This window comes from Xiphophorus hellerii, chromosome 12 (assembly GCF_003331165.1).
Source record: "Xiphophorus hellerii strain 12219 chromosome 12, Xiphophorus_hellerii-4.1, whole genome shotgun sequence".
Lineage (NCBI taxonomy): Eukaryota > Metazoa > Chordata > Actinopteri > Cyprinodontiformes > Poeciliidae > Xiphophorus > Xiphophorus hellerii.
The window spans coordinates 28,378,952-28,400,738 of NC_045683.1; the positions used below are offsets into that span (position 1 = coordinate 28,378,952).

The 21,787-nt window shown below is 40.4% G+C and overlaps 1 protein-coding gene across 2 annotated transcripts in view; it reads left to right on the plus strand.

Annotated features, from left to right (window-relative positions):
- sema4c (sema domain, immunoglobulin domain (Ig), transmembrane domain (TM) and short cytoplasmic domain, (semaphorin) 4C) overlaps positions 1-21,787 on the plus strand; it is a 130,043-nt gene that overhangs the window by 80,530 nt on the left and 27,726 nt on the right. For both annotated transcript variants that reach the window (XM_032578339.1, XM_032578338.1), the window contains exons 4-7: positions 10,439-10,593; positions 17,199-17,261; positions 20,260-20,358; positions 20,732-20,828. In XM_032578339.1, the coding sequence (XP_032434230.1) occupies positions 10,439-10,593; positions 17,199-17,261; positions 20,260-20,358; positions 20,732-20,828 (414 nt within the window). The remainder of the gene's footprint in view (positions 1-10,438; positions 10,594-17,198; positions 17,262-20,259; positions 20,359-20,731; positions 20,829-21,787) is intronic.

Genomic DNA, 21,787 nt, shown 5'->3' on the forward strand with positions numbered 1-21,787 from the left:
AATAATTGTCAAAATTGATAACCCGATTTTTGTTTTAAATCTCTTCAATTCTGCCAAACTGGTGGCATGACCTTTCCTGTTTTATCCAGTTTTCACTCCATGAAAATTGAATATTCTATCAGATGTATTATTGATTTTGATCACGCATCTATCGCAATATATGTTATTGATTTATTATACAGCCCTAGTTCCTTTGGAGATGTAGGTTTTATGTTCCATTTATAACAGTCTTACAAAAGGTCTTTAAAAGTATTACATTTGAAATTTGCAGAAGCCTTGTCTACAGTGAAGTTCTCCAACAGCACGTTTCACAAAACACATCAAAACAGGACTTTGACACCTGCCCATGTTTGATTTCTGAAAGAATCTGGGCCGATAAGTGAGGTAGTGACATATTCACAACCGTCATAAAGTTGTACATGTGTTAAAAACACAAAATGTGAAAAGGAAACCACCTCGTAACCTGCCAACAGCAGCGTTAAACCATCTGTCTGTTCGTTCGTCCATCCATGGAGTCGAGGCTAAGCTCTTTCTCTACCACAGCAGACCAAAGCGACACCAATATTTGAGCTCATCCACTTAAGGCAAAGACTGACCACCAGCTTTTAAACAGCATTATCGGAGTAAAGGTAATGAATGACTGGGGTAGTTTACACACCATGACCGTCAGTTTGTTTTTCTTGAATGGAAAGATTTCTCAACAGTCAGTTTAGTTTTTATTGTATGCACAAGAAAAACGTAGGACAGTTAAGTTTTTGTTGATATTTCCTCTTTATATTCTCTTCATATGGAGGGACTGAAAATTTTAGCCTGAACTTGAGAGAGTAAATACTTAAATAGAGTGCAGTGACTTGATTTTATACCAAATAATGTAAATAAAGTTATTATGACATAAAACTGCTCCTATATTTTATGTCTGTTGCTTTGAAGCTCCATCGAATACCCTGCATTTGACTTTCAAGCCTTTCCACAGTCACTTTTTATCCTTACTCGATTCCCTTCAGTGTTTGACTTATTTTCATTTATTAAAAAGAAAAAAGATCTGCGCTGCGCTTTGAAAGCAAACATTACTGTCCTTGCTTCTGCATTTCATTACTTTCAGAGCAGACTGTTGATCTGCTTGCCTTTAATGACAACACATGGGAGGATTCACTTACATCTCATCTCATTGTCAAGGCTTGCTTCTTGCTTGCTGCACTTGCCATTTCCTTAATGATGCTGGCTTATTGCTGGATGATGCTGCCGAGGCAGTTTACAGTGTTTGGTCTGTGTGAAATATCTTCATTGCCGTGCTTTCAAGGATGCGCTGACACTTGTGCATCACAAAGCAGGGTGATGTGTAGACGTGAAACTTAAATGCAGACTCCTTCCAGGTATAATGCTCTCCTGCTATGCAGATATATCTGGGGAAAAGAAAATGTTTTGATTTATGTGGCTATAAACAGAACGCAGGTCTCTGTAATCACAATCATTTCAAATGAAATTGCTAATGGTTAGCAAAAGGAAGAAAACGGCAAAATATCCCTAAAATAACATGTTTTGAGAAATGATTGCTTAGAAATTGGGTGTTTTTGTGGTCAAAGTAAAATGAAAAATAAAAAAAAGGTATTTTTTTTAGCTGATAAAAGGGTGACCTGTTAGCATTTCTTAGCCAGCAATCTCTCAGCAAGCTATTAAGAGTTTTGGGAATCTCTAGCAAGGTAAATTTTACTTCCAAAACTTGGAAGTAAAAACACCAACTCTAAGATTACTGAGTTTTACTAAAACCTAATTACTTAATTATACTCTGTAAATGTTTTGGAATATGTCAGCTAAATCAGCTTAGCTAAGATAAAATAACAAATTTAACTTCTTCAACTAGTTTTAGCGGAAACAAAGAGCCTCATGTTAGTGGAGTTATAGAAACTGAACAGACATGAAATTAGCAAGATTTATTTTTAAGGCTGACAAGCTGTAGCTAGATAATTTACATTTAACTTTTGGTGCAAAAAATCTTTTCACACGTTCATTTGTTAGTTTTTAACTTTACTCAGATTTTATTCATTAAACCGTGGCGTAAGGCTGGGCAATGTATCGAGTATACTCGATGTTTCGCGATATTTTCAATTTACGATAGTTAGAATGGCTATATCGCAACCATCGAGTATAAATTGTCTTTCAAATAATAAACATTCTCGTCACATTCACTGCGAGTATGGTTTATCCGACACCCAATGAATGCATCGCTAGTCTCTCTCCCCTCCCAACCTGAACATTTTCTACCAATCACGCTGCGCGGAGAAAACAAACATCATGGTGACAGTTTGAGGCGAGCGGCTGAATGAGACGGTAACTGAAGAGGAATCAGATGAACTGTCTAGTTCCGAAGAGAAACAGCGCTGGATCAATAATTTGGCACTGGTTTGGATTTTATATGGAGGATGTCGAGCAAAATGAGGTAATTTGCAAAACATGTTATAAAACTATTGCCACAAAAGGTTGTACCACAAATTTATTTCTATTATAAGACTATTCTTTTACATTCCGTTCATAGCCGCGCCGCCGCGGTAGAACTAGTTTGTTAAAGTGAAGCCTGGAGACGTACAGTACAGACCAAAAGTCTGGACACACCTTTTAATCCAATGAGTTTCCTTTATTTTCATGACTATTGACATTGTAGATTCACACTGAAGGCATCAAAACTATGAATAACACATGTGGAAATATGCACTAAACAAAAAAGTGTAAAACAACTGAAAATACCCCTTATATTCTAGTTTCTTCAAAGTAGCAACCTTTTGCTGTGATTACTGCTTTGCACACACTCTGCATTTTCTTGATGAGCTTCAAGAGGTAGTCACCTGAAATGGTTTTCACTTCATAGGTGTGCCCTGTCAGGTTAATAAGTGGGATTTCTTGCCTTATAAATAGTCATGAAAATAAAGAAAACCCATTGAATTAGAAGGTGTGTCCAAACAATTGGTCTGTACTGTAGGTATGATTCATTTAGTGCTATGCATTGGGAAACATAACTCAAAACTACTCATTCTTTTTTTTTCTCGCTCTCTGTCGGCTTTACGATACACTCACACTTGTTGCCATAGCAACTGGCAACAACGTAACTTTATGTATCAGGATTCAGCACCAAAAACACTCAAACCGTCAGTTCCCGAAACCACACATTAAAAAGAAAACTTGTAAAAGTGCACACGGAATCAGTTCACCCAGTTCACCCCGCACAGAGTAAAAAGCTCGTGGGGTGTAAATGTATTGTGTATTGTGTAAAGTTAGCAAAAAGCCTCCATAACCTTATAATCATCTTTGTGGAGAGTAAATCACTGAAACACTAGTATGTTTTCTTCCTTTAATCTGTTCCTACATTCAGTACGTTGTTGAATGACCCCCGACGTCATTGTCAATCATTTATCATCAAGGGCTATCTTTCTGAGAGTACATGTACATATCTTTATGTCTGTTTTTGCCAGCAATTTTTTTTTCAGCACAGTTCCACACACACACACACACGCACACACGCGCGCGCACTTACAGAAAATATTTGTCAGGAAAAAAAAAGCTATTGTGCTGCACTTATCTCAGATCATCCCCGTCGCCCGTGGTTTTGACCTCGGTCAAGCCTTTTTGACTTTTCTGTGTTTTGCATTCTATTTTTCATTTCGACTGTCTGCGTTTACCCTCTTTGTTCCCTTCATCAGCTGCTAGACTTCTCGAATCATCCCGCCTCTCCTCCCCCCCTTGATTTTGTATTATCTCTCTTTTGTTTTTCTCTCCGCTGTTCTCCACAGAGAGTTGCTTCCAAGCATCTGAGGGCTGGTAATTTATCCCAAACGGCTGGGAGACGGTCACTCACTGTATAAATACCGACAGCCCAGATCTGTTCAATTCAACTCAGTTCAATTCCGTTCACTTCGAATTCAATTCAATTCAGAAATACTTTCTTAACCCCACAGGGAAATTAAATAAATATGTTAATAACTTGAAGAAGTAAACACTTATGTCTTCAAATGCTGCCCAATAAGTGCAGATTAAGGACAGGTGCTTCAAAGTCGGTCGCACAGATGCTTCTGCTTGACCCCTAATCAGTAGGAAGGCCAGTTTCTGTTAAATACACTCATCGACATGTTCCCCTGCTCACAAACATCGACGTCCCACACGACTGCGGCGGGTCTTGTAGCCGTTAACCGAATGAAGCCACACTCACGCAGATCACAGCGTCACGTAGCCTCAGGCCGACATGGCGTGGTGGCAGATGGTAAGTGTGTCTGCTTCCCAACGACGGAGCTCATCTGATTACTTAAAAATAAAAATACATTCAAAAAAATCTACTGTACTCTGATCAGAGCCTTCCCTCGGACCTGGTGGCGAGACGTGGAAGCCACCACGCAGCTTCCCCGGCGAGCAATCGAGGGCTTCGTGCAAGTGTGCGTACGCAAGCACTCTGCATGTTTGGTGTTGGCATACATGTGCAGATGTGAACTGTTCGTTGTGTTTGTGTGCGTGTGTGTGTGTGTGTGAGCCTCTGCCGTACATCTCTGGAGCTTTTCTTTTTTTTTGCGTGGCTGAGTGGAACACGGCAGATGTGCTCGGTTCTCCCCTGAGGATGTTGCTACTCTCTTCACTCGCTCTCATCTCGCTTCCTCATCCGCACATGCCCTCCGATGTTTATACGACGCTGCTCTTCAGATAATAAGACGACTTCGATACTTATCCTCCTCCCCCGTCTTTTTTCCTTCCTTCCTTCGGCTTCTCGAGGCCGTCCTCTCGTCTGCCTCGCTCCTTCCTGCTCCTCAGGTACCGCTTAGGTTTTAATTAAACCCAAACTTACCCAGCTTAGGAGGTTTGTTTAGTCTTGGTGCTCCAGATAGATCTTTTTTTCTCCCAAATAATGTCACGGCACATTTCGCTCAATATAAACAGTAGCAGTCAAAAGTCTGGACACACCTACTTATTCAAGCTGTATTGGGTGTTTCCACATTTTTTTTTATTGCCAGTGTGCATAAAAGTGTTTGTTTGAGATGCAGGTAGAGATTACTTTGGCACGCAAAAGCAACTGAGCTTTTGGAGAAAACAAAGTAAATTTACACTTCAATCTAGTACGCAATTACCTTTAGCTCACTAACTTGCTTTGTTCAATGTGCTTCAGTTGCATATCGTAACCTTTGTAAAATAATGGCATTTTTTTCACAAAACAATCACCTCTTTATTGCCCAAAGACAATTTAGGCACACACACAAAAAAAAAACACTTTTGGCAAAAAAAAAAAATGACTTAGGCTATTATTTTAGAAGGTGATGATATGAAAAGAGTCTAAGAGCGTTTTTTTTAATATAACTAAGTATCATTGATTAATTACTTAAATTGCAGCACTTCTACTCAGTTTACCGAAGTACAACTCAAATATTGCAGCAATGATCCCACAATAGTGTTCCCTGGTTTCAAGATGCAGTATGCAGCCTCTCCATCCACACTGCTGAAGGGACAGTCAACCTCAGCATGCTGGAAGCTTGAAGTGGCTCCAACGTCTGAGCAGTCTGACCTATTTTCTCATAAATTTGTCTGTACATTATTTTGGGCACTTGTAGACTGTTTATAGCGCATTAAACCTCTCTCCTTAGAGGATTGGGCAAATATAGGGAAAGAAAAAGGAAAATTAAGATTTTAAAATAACATCAAAAAGTAATGTAGTTTGTCCCGATAGAGTCAATTTTGCACATTTCATAAAAAATAAACATTAAAAAACTGTCTTAGTACATAAAACCTTTGCGGTTTGGCGAGTATTGAAATGCTTTTAGTAGCTGTTTGTTTAACTGATAGCTTCGAGATTTCATTTGTTTGTTTTGTTTTTTTCTGAATTGTAGTGTCTCGTGTGGTGACAGCGTGCCACTGCATTTGCTGTCACATTCACAGACCTGAAAAAGTTTTTATTGCTTTTATTTTAAACTACTTTTAATTATGCTACTTTAAAAAACAGTTTCAAAGGAACAAACAAAACTTGCTTCCAAGAACAAAATATTTATTGTGTGTGGAAAAAAAAAAAAAAAATCCTTGAAATTTGGTGGCAGCGAGAGTGGAATTGTTACATCATGTTTACATCTTGCTTCCAGTTTTGTTCAGTCTTGCTCTCTCTTTTCTCGTTCCCACACAGATATTCTCGCACGCTTAGACAAACTGTTTGTTCATCCAAAACAGCCTTCTCTGTGCGTTTTCGTCCCAACTAGGCCACCGCGTCACACGAGCGCTTAGTTACACAATAAATCACACCAGTTCCTGCCGCTCCCTGCTGCACGGATTTCAGCTGCTATTTTCGGTCGCAAAGCGAAAGCACCGAAATATGCAAAGAAAGAAAAAAAAAAATATCCCCATTCAGTTTATGGGATACGATTATGTGCGCGCGTGCTTTCGCCGTTGTCATTGATGTTTTGGGGTTTTTTTTGCATGTACTCTTTTGCACCCAGATAACGTGGGATTTGGAGCGTGGAGGGAAAAACAAGGTGACATTGCACTACAAGCAACAACGGTGCAGAGAATGGAAACTAAACCTCCTTTTTTTTTCCTTTCCTGTCGTCTCTGGTTTGCTGCCTCTTTTGCTACACAACATTAGTTTGTCTGTATGCTAATGAGGACATCAGAATGGCTTATTATGTTTGTGTGCGTGCGGGGCTGGGGGTGTGTGTGTGTTGGTGTGTGTGTGTGTGGGTGTGTACTTGTCTAGCGATCTTATTTGAGACCATTTCTGGCATGTTAATTAATCTTTTGAGGACCCATGTGCCTTATGAGGAACAAAACCCTGTCCTAATGCGGCGGAGCCTTGTTTAGGGTCAGAGGTCAAGTTTAGAGGTAAGATTTGAATTAGGTTTTAGTTAAGGTTAAACATAGGAATAGACTAGTAATGGTTATGGCAAGGCAAATTATCTGGATTAGGCAAAAATGTGATTAACAAAATGAATGGAAGTGGAGTCCTAATACCAATAGAAATACAACTTGTGTGTGTGTGTGCGTGTGTGCGTGTGCGCGTGTGTGTGTTGTATGGATGTTAAAGAGTGAAGCAGCAGGAGCATTTTTTTCATATTTTGGCAGAAGAACTTCAGCTTTATTGTTTTTTTTTTGCTTCTGTCATGCAGAAGAGATTATGGAAAGAACATTCTCTGATCATCTCAAACTAGAAAAATCACATGAATTAATTAGATTTTTTCCTCAAAGCAATAACTGGGTTTTACAAGGCGGCCAGAGTCAAATTTATTTTCTAAAGGAACAACCAGAAAAGAGCAAACCCCCCCTGTCCCTCCCTCTCTTTTAGAAGTGCAACCTGCATAGGGATGTGCATGCAAAGACAATGAACAACCTAATCACCGGTGCAGATTTATACCCGTTATTAGTGAGCATTTATAAAGTCCTCTGCATTCCGTTCACGTTGTCGCTCGGATCTCATTTTCTTCGTGCAATAATGCCTCCAGGTCCAACAAATCCAAGTGTTGTTGTGTTTAGATGCTCTGTTGAGCCTGGAATAGGCTGCTCTTTTTCCATAAGGGTGTGCGTGTGTGTGTGTGTGTGGGGGGGGGGGGGGGGGGGGGTGTATGAGTAAGGTGTGTGGGGGGGTCTTTTTAAATGTTGCAGTGCTGAGTTTTAACAATCTGCTCTGAAAGCTGCATTTAATTTAGGCAAAGCACAATTTATGTTGTTTTCTAGAGCAAGTGCAGTCGATTTTCTTAATATGGAAATTACCCGTCTTAATGGAAGCTTTATTGAACAAGTGTATGAATGTGCACCTTTTGGCATGCGGCTCGATAACAAGCCCGCCTTTACAACGCATTAAAGCGTTATTGAAGCCGTTGAAAGTTAGTTTGTTCCAAAGTAAAAAGAAAACAAACAAAAAAAGTGATTCTGCAGATTGTGCACTCCTTTAATGGCGATATCTTCTATATGCATCAATATGTATTGAATTTAAGAGCCGCAGGTTGTGAAGAGCTGTGCTTTCAGATCCGCCACCGACAGCTGGGACGCCACAGTCCGCTGCACCCATCATTAAAGCCAGCGCTGCTCCAGGAGAGCATCTCTGCGTCTTGTTTATTTGCACGGCCTTTCTAAACACATGATCACCTTATCGCGCTGCTGAAATAAAGATCTGGAACTTATCAGACTTGCCCTGCAGACAGACCCGTACTCCCAGAGTAAACACAGAACTCTGGAAACTTCCCATGCAGCGCTCCATCCTGCAGGAATCGTTCCCCGCACGTCCGAAGAGCTTCTGTTGTGCTGCGTTGAAATGTTATCGCGACGATCCACAAGGCTCCAGCAGGACTTTCGGTTTACAGACTGAGACCGTTATTTACAGATATAAATGCCTTGCAAATGTTCATAACTTTTTTTCTTGCATTTTGTCACATTACAACACCGAACCATCTTTTTCACTTGCGATACCAATACAGATATCCGAGGTTTAGTATATTCAATACAGAAAAACAGCTGAATGGACTTAAAATGTTTCTTTTTTTAAACACAGACATAAATGCACTGAATGACTCTGCACCAGTGCAGCTTAACTGCAGCAGTAGCTTGACTAGCTTGGTCAAACATGTATAAAATAAACAACAAACAACCTTCCTCCAAATGGTTCAGAAAGTGCAATCAGGAACTATAAAAATAAAGTAAAATAAATAATAAAGCATAGCGTCGCTCAGAGCATCAAGCATAGAGTTAGACTGAATAGATCTGCTGGATTTATTTTTTTTCAATATCGGGACCAATACTGGTATTGACGTTGGATCGGTACGCTACAATCAATAACTTCAGCACATTTTGATGGGATTTTAAATGACAGAAAAATGAAGGAAAGGGAAACGGATGCTTTTGTTTTTAGATTTGTTTCAAACAACTAAATAAGAAAGGTGTGTTATGCATTTGTTTTGGTTCGTCACAGATGTGAACATTTCTGGGCATTAAATACTTTTTTGTATGGCTCTTTAAGGAAATTCCTGGGGGTAAAAAGAATGAAAAGACTCCATGGATTTCTTTCTTTTGTTGCTTGACAGATGGGAAGGTGACAAAACAGCCAGTCGAACAGCTGGCTCAGTCAAAGTTTGGTTGTATTTACTCTTCTGCATATTGGTTCAGTAAACCTTTCTTTAGAGCTGCTACTCAGTGTTGTGGATGGTTTACCGCTGATCCCCAAAGGAAAACTGAAGCTTGTTATTGCATCTCCTTGGTGTCACTATGTAATTTCAGTTGTGGAACTCGGCTTTGACCACAAAACATAAATCTGCTACTCACCTTGTGTCGAGTTTTGTTTGATTTTCAAAAGCCCTCTCAAAGGAAATATCTGCTGGCAGTTTCATTCATAAGCAGGTTGCCATTGTTGTGGTTCCAGGCTAGTTTAATTAGCCTGTCAGCTAACCGCAGCCAAAGGATTTACGCTGCGGTTAGCTGACATATTAGCCCCTCCATCAGTATGGGGCAAAAAAACAACCAAAAGCAGAAAAATTAAACGCAAAACGTCAGTAGAGACATCATTTTATGCTCTGAAAACTGTTTGGTTGCGATATTTATGCTAACCAACTTTGACTTGGTATACTGGGTTAAGACTACAATTTAGAAAATGGGTTAAAGTTACTAGCATTGAACAATAAGGCTACCAAAGGTGTTTTAGTAAAATTGACCAAAATCTGGATTAGTGAAAGTTTGGCAAAAATAATTTTCATTTATTTCGGTATTAAAGCCTATAAGATAAAAGAAAGTAGAAAATAATTTGTCAATAAGTGTTATTACACTATTATGCATGTAGGTAGCATAAATCCATACTTAATGTTTCATGTTTTATTTACTCATTTTATGGCTAATTCTTTGGTCAAAGCGTGAATACTAAATATAGCTAGCTATAGTTTATGCTAGCTACTTAGCATACAAAGGGCTGCTGCTAGCTTAGCTGTACTAAGTGGGGAAGTAAAGCCTTGAACTCAATCCTTTGACATGGACTCTATTCTAATGAATTATCCTAACATTTCATATTTCAGGTTTAGTGAATCTGATCAAGTCATTCAAAGTGGCGGTCAGTGAACAATGATGTGACTCCTTCTAGTTTCCAACAAACTGTATCCATTTTTGATTTAATTCAAACTGTAAGACCTATCGGGTTCTTTTTTAGTGCTTATCGTCTCAAATGTTAGAAACAGGTTGCACAACTGATCTGGCTGGAGTTTTTCAGCAGATCAGCAAGCCGACATGCAGGACCTGGCACATCCAGGAACCGTTTGGAAGAGGATTTAAAAAATTGTAGCGTGTACATCATTAGTTTTCCTGAGCTATTTAGTAAAAGGCTGAAACATACACAGAATTTGACCGGGGTCAAATGTTCCTCTCCTGTTAACTCCCGTCGGGTTAGCGGGACTTAGAGGGAATTCATCATCCGAGGTTTGAACTGACGACGTGTGTTTGTGTCTTCATCCAGATGGGCAAGACAGCATGGCGAGGTTCAGCGTTCAGGGAGTGTTCAACTACAGCATGCTGACTCTGTCCGACCACGAGAGGGTTCTGTACGTCGGCGCCCGGGAAGCTCTGTTCGCCCTGGACCCCAACGACATCAGCAGACAGCTCCGACCACAGGTAACACACACACATCTAGGCGCAAACAACGCGCCTCAAAAGGCTGATGTGAACGGAATCGAAACGCATGCAGGAAAGTATTGCTGTTAAAAATAATTACAGCCTGGCGGTCCGCAAACACAACAATTATAGAAATGTCTTTGTAGCAAGGCAACAAATTAAATGATAAGGCCACATTTCTTGTCACCGGGACTCGTGACGGACAGTTCAGGAACAAAAGCACGATTCACTTGCTGAGGAGATAAACGTTCATTCTAGATTTAATTAGGACATAAATTTTAATAGAATTATAACACAACATTTAAAAGGTTCTTAGATAAGGAAAGTGCGGCGGCATGAAACATCCTCTTCTGTTTCACATTTTTGTTTGCTCCCTGTTAACGCGCAGAGCAACCTTCTTTTAAAGTCTTTTTGTTCTTTCGCTTTTTCTCTGTTGCGTTTGAGGACACTGAGGGACAGCCGCAATGTCGACCGATTGCTACTAGTTGTTGAATCGTCTGTCGGTCTAATTTATTTTGTTAACACTGCAATTCTTGAAAAAGCTAAAATTGAACAAATAAGTAGCTGCAGACAAGGTGAAATATGTAATAACATGAATTCCTCTGTTGTCAGCTGAAGGCCGGGGCCTCCACATTCTTAGCTTTTCAGCTGCCGTGTCTTTAAAGGAGGTGAAAAAGCAACAGGGAAACTGTCTTGACGCTTTCACAGTGTTGTGGTATGAGACAATCTGTCAAAAAAAATCACACTCCTAACAAGGAACAACCAATCAGGGCAAAGAGGCGGGTCTTACCGCTGCCAATCACAAACTCATGCCACCGCAGCTAGCATAGCCTGTTGTGAAAGCTAAGGCTAGTTAGCATGGCCACCGATGACAGCAGATTTAGGTTGTTTCTCCTCTATTAGAACATTTAGCAACAATTACATGAGAATGAATGACAGTGCAAAGTCCCGCCTCCAGGCTCTGATTGGCTGTTTTTGGTCGGTTAGGCATTGCATTTCTTCAGACAGCAATAATAACAGGAGGAGGTGCAGGAGATCGAACCGTTCACAGATTATCTGTTATGAGACAGATAATCTCATGACTGTTGTTACTGTCACCATGTCACAGCATGGTGTCAGTTTTAAATATGTAAAAACGATTTTAAAAAAAAGTAAAAGCTACATATTTCAGGTAGTCATGCAGTTTTAATCCATGTAGTTCCCCCCGCCCCCAATGCTGAGTCAACAGTTATAAACTGAAAAACGTGACAGAAATGGAGGAATAACAAGAAGAAACCTGCCAAATAATGAGTGGTTATATTTTGCTTTTTTCATTTTGCTGTCATCTAATAATAAAAGTAAAACTATAAAGCTTTATGACTCAGCGTAGTCCAATCTACAAAGTAACCTCTTTACCTCTTACTTAGAATAGAATAGATAGAATAGATAGCATTTATTGTCATTGAACAGAATTCAACGAAATTTCCATTGCAGCTCCCGTGCAAAAGGTCAAATACTTAGCATGAACTCAGTTCTTCTAGCTGAAAAATTTAAAACACCTGTTCAAAAATTTGCTCCATAATTAATCAAAAACCTTTCCAACATTTCCCCTGACTCATCTTACACATTTTCCTGCTCTCTGTGAGGCGTAACACTCCGAAGGTTACTGACTAAGTCCACCGCCTCCCGTATTTTTTCTTCTGTCAGCACAAAAAAAAAAAAAAAAAAAGCCAAAAAGCCTCTGCGGTGTGACAACAAGGTAGTAAGCGTGGCCTCACATCCACCTGCAGGAACCCGTCCCCAGTCTCGGCTCATGACTCTCAGTTTAGGGTGCGCTCATTCACTTCAGTTCCTCCTCGTTTTATTGTGTGTTTTTGTTTTTCTGCTTGGCACTCAGGGGAGGAGAAAAAAAACAACCTGTTTCACTTCATCGAACCCCCCTTCGACTTGACCCTCTGCTCGCACTCCAGCGCGCAGGACCCCCCCCTCCCCCCCCCTCCTCCGGGACTCGGGTCGGGTTTTTGCGTTTGCTTCCTCAATAATTGGGCCATGTTGCAATCAATGCCGCCACTGCGATGCAGAGAGGGTGTAGCGAGCGAGCCCGGCAGCAGTTTGGGGGATTTCTATCTGATTTGCTGCTGTAATGAGCAGTTATTAGATGCGCACATAACACAAAAGCCTCCCGCGCGCGCGCCGCGACACGCAACAAAGCCGCCGGGCTTGTGAGTCTTATGGTAATGATGAGGCCACCTGTTGTCAGCCTCTCAGCGCGCCAGAGAGAGAGAAGGAGCGAAGATGGAAAGATGACCGGGGAAATGGTCCACCCTTTCTGTCGCCACGTTCCCCCTCCGTCGTTCTCTCTCTTGTGCTCCTCCTTTATTTTCACTAATTGCTTCTCTTTTATGTCTCTGCTGTCTTGCCTGTTCTCTGTCTTCACTACTTTCATCGCCATCTTCCCTCCCCGGATATTCTCTGGGGAGGTTGTTCCTCAGGATTTTTTTGTAAACAAGCGTTTTCTTATTTTTTTTATTTATTTTGTTTTGTTATTCTTTTGCGGTCGGGTTCGCATCGCGTGTACGCCTCCTTCTCTCGTTCGCTTGTGGTGTTTGTGGCGACCCCGTTTTAATTCTCCGCCGCTTTCATTTTCATAATAAATTTAAATTTTAAGTAAAGCACCGGGCTTCCAAGAAAGCGCCCACGCAACTAGAATCTCCGCTCTGCTTTTAATCTGAACGGCTAATGAAATTTCCGTCTAATTCAATTAGATTCAATTCACGGGCTTTTTCTTGTTTTTTCTTTCTTCTTCTTCTTATTATTGCAGGAAGTTCAACTCGCAGTCTGAACCACTTGCAAATCAGATTTCTATTTTTATTCAAATGCTAATGGGCTAAACGCCGCCTGCGCTATTTGTGCTGACGTAGGCGGAGATTTGCACAGACGCTGAGACCAAGTGGCCGTGTAATGCCTCTGAGGTCATTACCAAAATAAATGTTTGCGCTGCGTTTCATTCTTACTTTACCAACTTTAATGACAGATATGCTGAGGTGTAACTAAACACAGTGAGTTGATGGAAGTACATTAGCGCTGCTGCCCCTTATTACCGCCGTACGTCAGTGTGAGGTGTGTTTGTTTTGGAGCATCATCAACGAGAGCTCCTTCTATGTGATGTTTGCTACTGCATGCCGTTATATTTAGCTTTAGCTGTGAGTGTGCGTGGATAATAGGGTGAGATTTTATTTTTAATGAAGTCATTTAAAAAAGCAAGAAAGAAAAAAAACCCCATGGAAACAAAAATTAGAGGTAAAAATAAATGCTTGGAGCTGGTCCTTCATTAAAATCCTAATCAGATTAGTTCAGAGCTCAGGTCTTGGACGTGATATTTCGCGGCTAATTATTCATTTAGATTTCGCTCCCGATAATTGGAACTTTGAGGGCTTTCAGAGAAATTCTCTGGAAATTAAATTCGATTTAAGGAGCATGGGAGGACGAGGTAATGTCTGTTTCTTGCAAAATTGGCCTTTAAACTCTGACCACATATTTTTCAAGTTTACTCCCACACATATTTTTTTTTTCTCTTTTGTATTTACTTTCATCTGAACAAATGAATGCGTAATTGTGAATTAGGCAGAAAAATTACACATCGTCCTTTGAAGTCTGACACATTTTTTAAAAGTTTTTGTCCGCTTAATTTACTCAGATGACGCAACATTCAGACTATTGGTTTGTCTGAATGAGACGATAGATTCCCTCCTGTGTGCAACGTCGGCTGTTTACACACCTGGTAGTCCAGTAGACTTCGTTCGATTGGGGACAAAAATTCCAACATTTATTACATTTTCAGGTAGTACGGTTCGCTTTCTGGGAAAAGAATCTGTTGTCAGGACAACTATTATTTGTCCACTCCATCGGCTTATATTAAAGGTTGGTGATTAAAAAGTGATTATTCAAAGAAAGCCATGAGAACTCCCTTGTTTAGCTACAAGAAGATCCACATAGTGGTGGCGGCATCATGGAGTAAAAGCTGGGCGGAGTTAAAAGGAGGATTACACATGCAGGACAGTTCAGGAACAATAAGAGTTAAAGGCTGGGAAATACTTGGGGTCAAAGTTCAACTTCTAGCAGAACATCTCTGTACATACGGCCTGGGCTACAATGAAATTGTTTAACCGAAAGCGTTCTCATATTTTACTGCATGGCAGTCAAAGTTCAAACCTAAATCCAATTGAAAATCTGTTGAGCTGAATGTGTGCGTGTCAAAGCTCGAAAAGACCATCGCATGAAAATCTCAATAAGCCCTGCTGGAGGTTTGCGGCGGCATAACATGACAAAACGTGAAACATTTAATGGGCATGGATTCGTTCGCAAGGCCTCGCCTTACCTACACGTATTTAAAATGGAGTAATAAAAATGAGCATTTACATTGTGGATAACACCACCAGTCATTATGCCAAACAACCCGCTTTATGTTTTATTTTTACTTCGAGACCACAATGAGCCACAGTTGCCGTAGCACGTAATGACCATCCTATACATTTCAAGGCGCGGTTTATCTACCAGCACATTTGCTTTTTGTAAAAAATCCACCGTTTGATTGGAGCTGGTTTGCATCCAGCGGAGGCTTTCGCTCTCTCGCCTTAATAGCCATTGTAATTAGAACTAATGGTGTGTGAAACGTCTAAGGAGACACAGTGGATTCCTCTGACCTTTGTCCACGGAGCAGAGTTCAGCCAGGTGTTGTTGAGGAGAATGCGTTTTTAAGGTCTCCACATGTTCTGGTGGCACTTTGCGCCGCGATATTCTCTCCACACCGTGTCTTTGATCCTTTCTGGGAGCTGTGGTGTTTAATCATCAGACATATCCCTCCAGTAAAGCTCTCGCGGGGTCCAACTCACTCCCGGCAGTGGGTTTAATGGAGCCAGAGACAGAAACAACACAACCATGGAATGAGTCTGAGTTGCTTCAGTGACATTTCTCTGTATTTTAACCCTCCAACACCTACAGCTCAGTCTGTGGATTATTTTAACTGACCTCAGTGCATTGTGGATTAGCAAGGCGAGGCTATCTGCAAATAAGGCCATGCTAAAAAAAAAAACAACAAAAAAATCCCCGATAAGAATAAATCTGGAATAGGACTTTTAATGTTACTTTTAGCAGTACTTAAAAGCAACATAACTTTTAAGCACTGTTACAGTAATATTACAGAAAACAGCCATTTTCAGGTGGAATTTAACACACAGTCAGACCAAATCAGCAAAACTTAAAAACATTGTGGCTACTCAACACATCCAAGGAGATTTTCGCTGTTTGAACCCCCAGCATTTAGTCTGGTGAGGTCCTGAGTGTTGAAGTGGACGCGAACACACCGGTGAGATCCAAGGAAGTGTCTGAGGTGTTCAGAAATATGTTGGAGGGATTAAAGAGGACTCAAAAGGTCAGCCACTTTCCTGTACAGAAAGTACCCTACAACTGGAGGACGTCTGGTCAGAGCGCAAGATGCTGAGAGGAGTCTCCAAAAATCAAGCGTCGAACACCAGGTTAGAAACATAGAAACATAGAAAAAGACCAGTTTGACCAACTTCTGGAAGTCTCAGGGTTTGGGCATCAACTGGACCTGACCAGCTCACCATCATGGTGATTTCTGGAGTTGAGTCAAAGCTCAGGTCTTGATGTGTTTAACATGCTGTAGAGTGACCTGAAACAAGCCATGCATGGGAAAAAAAACCCTTAAACATTCAATAGCTAAAAATGAGAAGTGCCAGAGAGCAGTAGATGGCTGCAAGAAGCAAGTCGTGATTTATTTGATTATTTATTTGTGGGAAGGAGAAGCCCAACAGATTTACTTCCACAAGCGGACGAGAAAAGAGAGGAGAGGAAAGGATGAAGAGAACATGAGGAAAGAAGTCTGCTTCTGCACCTGCAGAAAGAGAGAAAGAAAACTACAAAATCACTTTAAAGCGCATTTTACTTATTAGCACAAGATGCATTTAGTGGCAACTGCATCCCGAAATAAAAACTGCAAAACTGTATTAGCATTAATAGTGTATGGTGTCCCAACTGTTTCCTTATAAAACATCTTTTGAAAATGTTTTTTGACGAGTAAAACATGCCTCTTTTTGTTGTTAAATGCAATTAACTCACTTTCTTTTCCAGAGATAAACAAAAATAAGATCAGACATAAATGTGTGAACATGTTTTTGTAAAGAAACTCAATATTTTGCCGTGCGCTATTTTCTCTTTTTTTCCTGACTATCTGTGAATATAGTGATTTCATCAAAAAAAAAAAATGTGTCAAACACTTAAAATTTTTCACCAAGTGAAATATATCTGAAGCATATTTGTTGGAGTACAGTCTTAACACGAGTCCGGGTTAGTTGCTATAGTTACTGCAACTGGTGGGCAATCGTGTGGAGAATTGGCAGAGCAATAAGATGTCTCTTTTTACTGTAACGCCTTTCAAAGTGCATCTCATAAGAGACTAGGGAAGGGTTTTATTTTTCAGGCATTGTATATTGCTACACAACCTCGCATATAGATGTCCCACCTGCAGGTGGAAGGTCGACAACTGCTGCTAATGGCTAGTCACATTTGCCTCTGTCTCCCTCCCTCCCCCCGCCTCTCTGCCCCAGATCGACTGGCCGGCTCCGCAGGACAAGAAGAGGGAATGCGTCTCCAAGGGGAAGAACAACCAGGTAAAGTGGATGCTAACTCACACAGCCCCACAAACCCCTCAGACGGCGTCATCCGCCGGTTCGACAGCGCGGCACTTGTTTTGAAAAATAATAGCTTATACTGTAAGTGCAACATTTCTCAGTTCACTTAATTGCATTTTGTTAAGACTGCGAGGAGTCTCCAAATTGGAAACTTTCCAGTCATTCCATTAGCCCACAGAGAAGTCTATCATTCGGACAGGGTCAGGCTCAGCAACTTTTTAAAGCGCTCGGATTCAGCGTGTCTTTTGTCTTCAGCTGCAAAAAAAAAAAGGGAAAAAAAAGCAGATTGCAGCTCTGCTCGCAGAAAGGATAGAAAGCGATTGAGGATGGGGTTTGGTAATACTGCAGTCAGAACACGCAAACTGATTGGTCGGGTGCAGTCTGCACAACTACCACTGAATTAAATTGGGGTAAGTTAAAGGAATAGTTTATAATTTTTCAATTGAGAGGTTGTTCAGAATAGCTAATACTGAGAATAGCTCTCGTCTATTCTCAAAACTGCCATAGTGATTTATGTCTGTTTAATAAACTCTTAACCCTGTTGGTGTGTTTACATTGGGTGGTCATTTGCTTAGAAGCTGCTAAGCATTTACACAGGAAATTGAGTTGTAAGACAGTTCATCGCTAACAGCCTTCCTGAGTGAAACAACATGTAAAGCATTTCTGGTCAGAGGAACTTTGTGATTTAAAGGTAAAGCAGTTCAAAAAGAAGTAGAAAATATAAGTGGTTTTCATTTTATTTTCTACTCTACCCTACTTTTCATTTAAATAGTAATCTCAAATAGAAATGGTTTACATGTTCCCTCCCCAGTGCGTGTTTAATGCAGGAAGATCATTAGGGTCGCACCATCTTCCTGATGCAAAACATCAGGACTTTCTGTAAATAGCCGCTCCATGCAAATGTGACAACGGCTTTAAGATTCATAAAACAGCGTTTCAATAAAACACTGTAACATTTTTGACATTGTTGATTTAAGATGAGATTGTTTAGTCTATTTTGGTGTTGACCCGTTGCAGACTAGCCATTAGCATCAGACTCCAGATCTAACTAAATGAAGGAGCTAAAATGGTTTCCTTCTAGATTTAAGATTCAAAATGCTTTAAAAATGAATTTTCAGAACTAATTCTTTATATAACTATATAAAGTCCAGTTCCAAGTCTTCTTAGGACATATACCTTTCTAAATCCTTTCTCTTGGATTCAGATTCTCATCATCAGCTGAACACATTAGCAGACAGACAGTGAGTTTTCCAAGGTCTGCACTTAAGCCTCACCGGGAGCCTCCTTTTACTGAGGCTGCATGCTGTCCATGAGCAAAACATCCTTCCTTAATATTTTATAGTAAGTCATATACTGGATGCACAACAGCAACTTTTGATGTGGTTTTCGGTTGAAAGGGGAAACAGTTCATCGGAGAGCAGGGGAAGCAGCAGTGCTTTGAAAATGGCTCCAAGTAGAGTTAAAAAGTCCATATTAAATAAAATTAGGTGGAACTTAAAAGTATGCACACCTTTCGAGCTTTTCCACATTTTGTCTCGTTTCACTGTAGATCAGCACAATTCAGCAAACACTTGTGAAGTAAAGGGAAAATGATACAAGATTTCACATTTGAAAAATGTACTCTGTTGTTCCAAAATGAAATTGAAGTAACACGAATAAATCTGCAAGGAAAATGTACATTTTGTTTAAAATTTTTTAAAAACCCAAACAATCTGGCTGTTATTCCAATTATTGTTTTGGCTTACAGATTTGCAAGGTTTTTCTGTGTCAAGCTGGATTGTCTGGCCTGCTGTTGCAGAGACAATATCAACTAGACGCGGTGAATTATTCATTCCGCTGGTATGCATCGTTTCTTAGCATCTGTTTTTCTTTTCCATCCAAAGAGCTTCATTCTTCATTCCTCGCCGTGCAGACATTAAAGGGCAATCCCCATAAAGCGCTGCATAAATTATTCTGTTAATTATTCCCTGGAACTGTCGGTGACTTTTTTCATCATTTTAGATTATTCAGATAATTTGTCACAGCATTGTATGTTAAGTGATACTGAACTTAGGGACACTGAACTCTCGTACTGCTTCCTTCTTTTGCTCTTAGCAGAAGAATGAAAGGGAGCTTGTTTGTAAATGTATTTCTAGTGGCTGTAGAGCTCTCATTGCAGACTTTCTTTAAAGACATTTCTCAGCTGCAGCATGGTGGCAGGTTGTCCGTCCATCTTTTAAAAGTCTTGATATTCCTTGAATTCATTAAAGAAAATGTAAGTTGTTCTTAAATATGTTAATCACAGTTTTGTCATGGCGAGACTTTACTTTATAAAGGTGGCTAAATCTACCGGTAACAAACTGGTAATGCTTGCTAGCTAGCAAGATATTTAGCTTGTAAGCAAGCTAGTTAACTAGAAGGCTGACTAGTTTGCTTGCGAGGTAACTAGCAAGCTAACTAAAATTCTAATTAGCTAGCTAGCCTATAAGGCTAGTTAGAAGGTTAGCTAATCTTCCACCTAGTTAACTAGAAGGCTGATTATTTTTGCTAGCTCACAAGCAGGTATTACCAGCTTGTTACCAACTAACTAACTGGCTAACTTAATAGATAGTTAGCTACTAAGCAAACTAACTAGCTAGTAAGCAAACAAACATGCCTTTTGCAGCTCACTTATGGCTCGTTAGCAGCTAGCATATGGCTCTCTTAGCTGCTAGCTATCTATTGCCATTTTCATTATGTGAGAAGCACAAAACTGCAGCCAAGAGACTCAGAAATTTCACAGTTTTGGTTCCCTGTATTTCTTTTGTATGTGCAGTAGGTCTTACAGTTTATTCATAATAGTCTTCAAAAGGTCTTAAAAGTTTTAAATTTGAGTTGGTGGAACCGGTGGTGAAAACATCTTTGCTTTAACAAACGACAAAGTTACTCCTATTGCAGCTTTACTGTTGGAAGAAAAACCCACTCCAATTATTCCCTTCTCCCGCTCTTCCCTTCGCAGACTGAGTGCTTCAACTACATTCGCTTCCTGCAGAGCTACAACCACACGCACCTCTACACCTGCGGCACCTACGCCTTCCAGCCCAAATGCAATTACATCGTAAGTATTCGTGTGTGTGTGTGTTTCTGGACGGAGTCATGGCAAGCAGTGGGTGACAGGTGTCAACCTGACACGTCTGACCCCGGGGGCGGGAGGGCCCAGGCCGCCTTGTGACAAAACGAAAGTAAATGCAACAGAAGAGAAGCATAGCACACAGGGGTCGGCTGAATAATGTGAGTGCTGCCGTGTGGGTTTCTAAGTGCGCGCGTGCATGTTACACTGATGCAACAGGACAACATGGCAAGGGGGTTAGTGCACCGGACGGACGAGGCTTGCAGCTCTGTCATGTGGGTCATAATTCAAACTGACCATGAGCCACCTGTGCTCCCCTCATAGTTTTTTTGTGTGTGTGGAAATTTGTGTTTGCTTGCAGAAAGCAGACGATTTTACCCTCAACCCGGCAGCTCTGGAGGATGGGAAGGGCAAATGTCCATATGACCCTGCCAAAGGCCACACTGGCCTCATTGTGGGTAAGTTGGCATAATTATACACTGCAGAGTACCGCGCGCCTCCCATTTGTCATTATTCACTTGTAAGGAACTAGGCTTCTTGGTTCTTTTTCTCAGTCAGTAGTTTTTCAAATTTTCCAGACTGTCTTCCAAGGCATCTTGAGTCATCGCTTTTTATTTTTCTTTTATTTTGTAATTCAGTTTGGAAGTTTGTTTGTTCCACAGAGACTTTTGAGTCTTTAAGGCATAGCAAATTGCCTTAGAAAATGAATCACAAATGTTTGTACCCCTTTAACTTGTTTACATTTTCTAATGCTACAAAATGGTTTTCAGCATTTCTTTTATAAATAAAAGTCTGAAAACTTCAGCATGCATTTGTATTCAGCCCTCCACTTTTCATATCAACTACAGCTACAAGTCTTTTAAGGAATGTCTTTTTTTTCCCCCCCACATTTTTTGCAGAAAATAGCACAGACATTCTCCTGCTTAGGCAGTCAGGAGAGTGTCTGTGGACATCAATTTTTAAATCTTGGTACAGATTCTTAATTAGATTTAGGTCTTGGGCCATTAAAAGAAATGGACATGTTGTAATCAAAGAGCCTTCCATCAAGGCTGCATGTTTAGGGTTGTTGTCCTACTGGATAATGAACCTCCATCCTCATCTCAGGTTTTCTGTAATTAGCTTCATCAGCTCTAATTCAATATGGTAATTGAGCCTTTAGGTACCTTTGAGAAATTTTGTGTTTTAGTTATTATTTTGTGACAGTTTTTTCAATAAAAAAAAACAACAACAGGACTTTCATTCAAGTCTCTGAAAATAGGTTTTCCCAACCAGTTATAGTTCTTGTTTGTTTTTACTGTGCTTCTTGCTTCTATGTATGAAACTGTATGAAGATTTGTATCTTGTGTCGTTTGTTAAACGAGACTCGATTGGAAATGAGCATTTAACTAAATCTGATATATTCACGACAACATTGTAC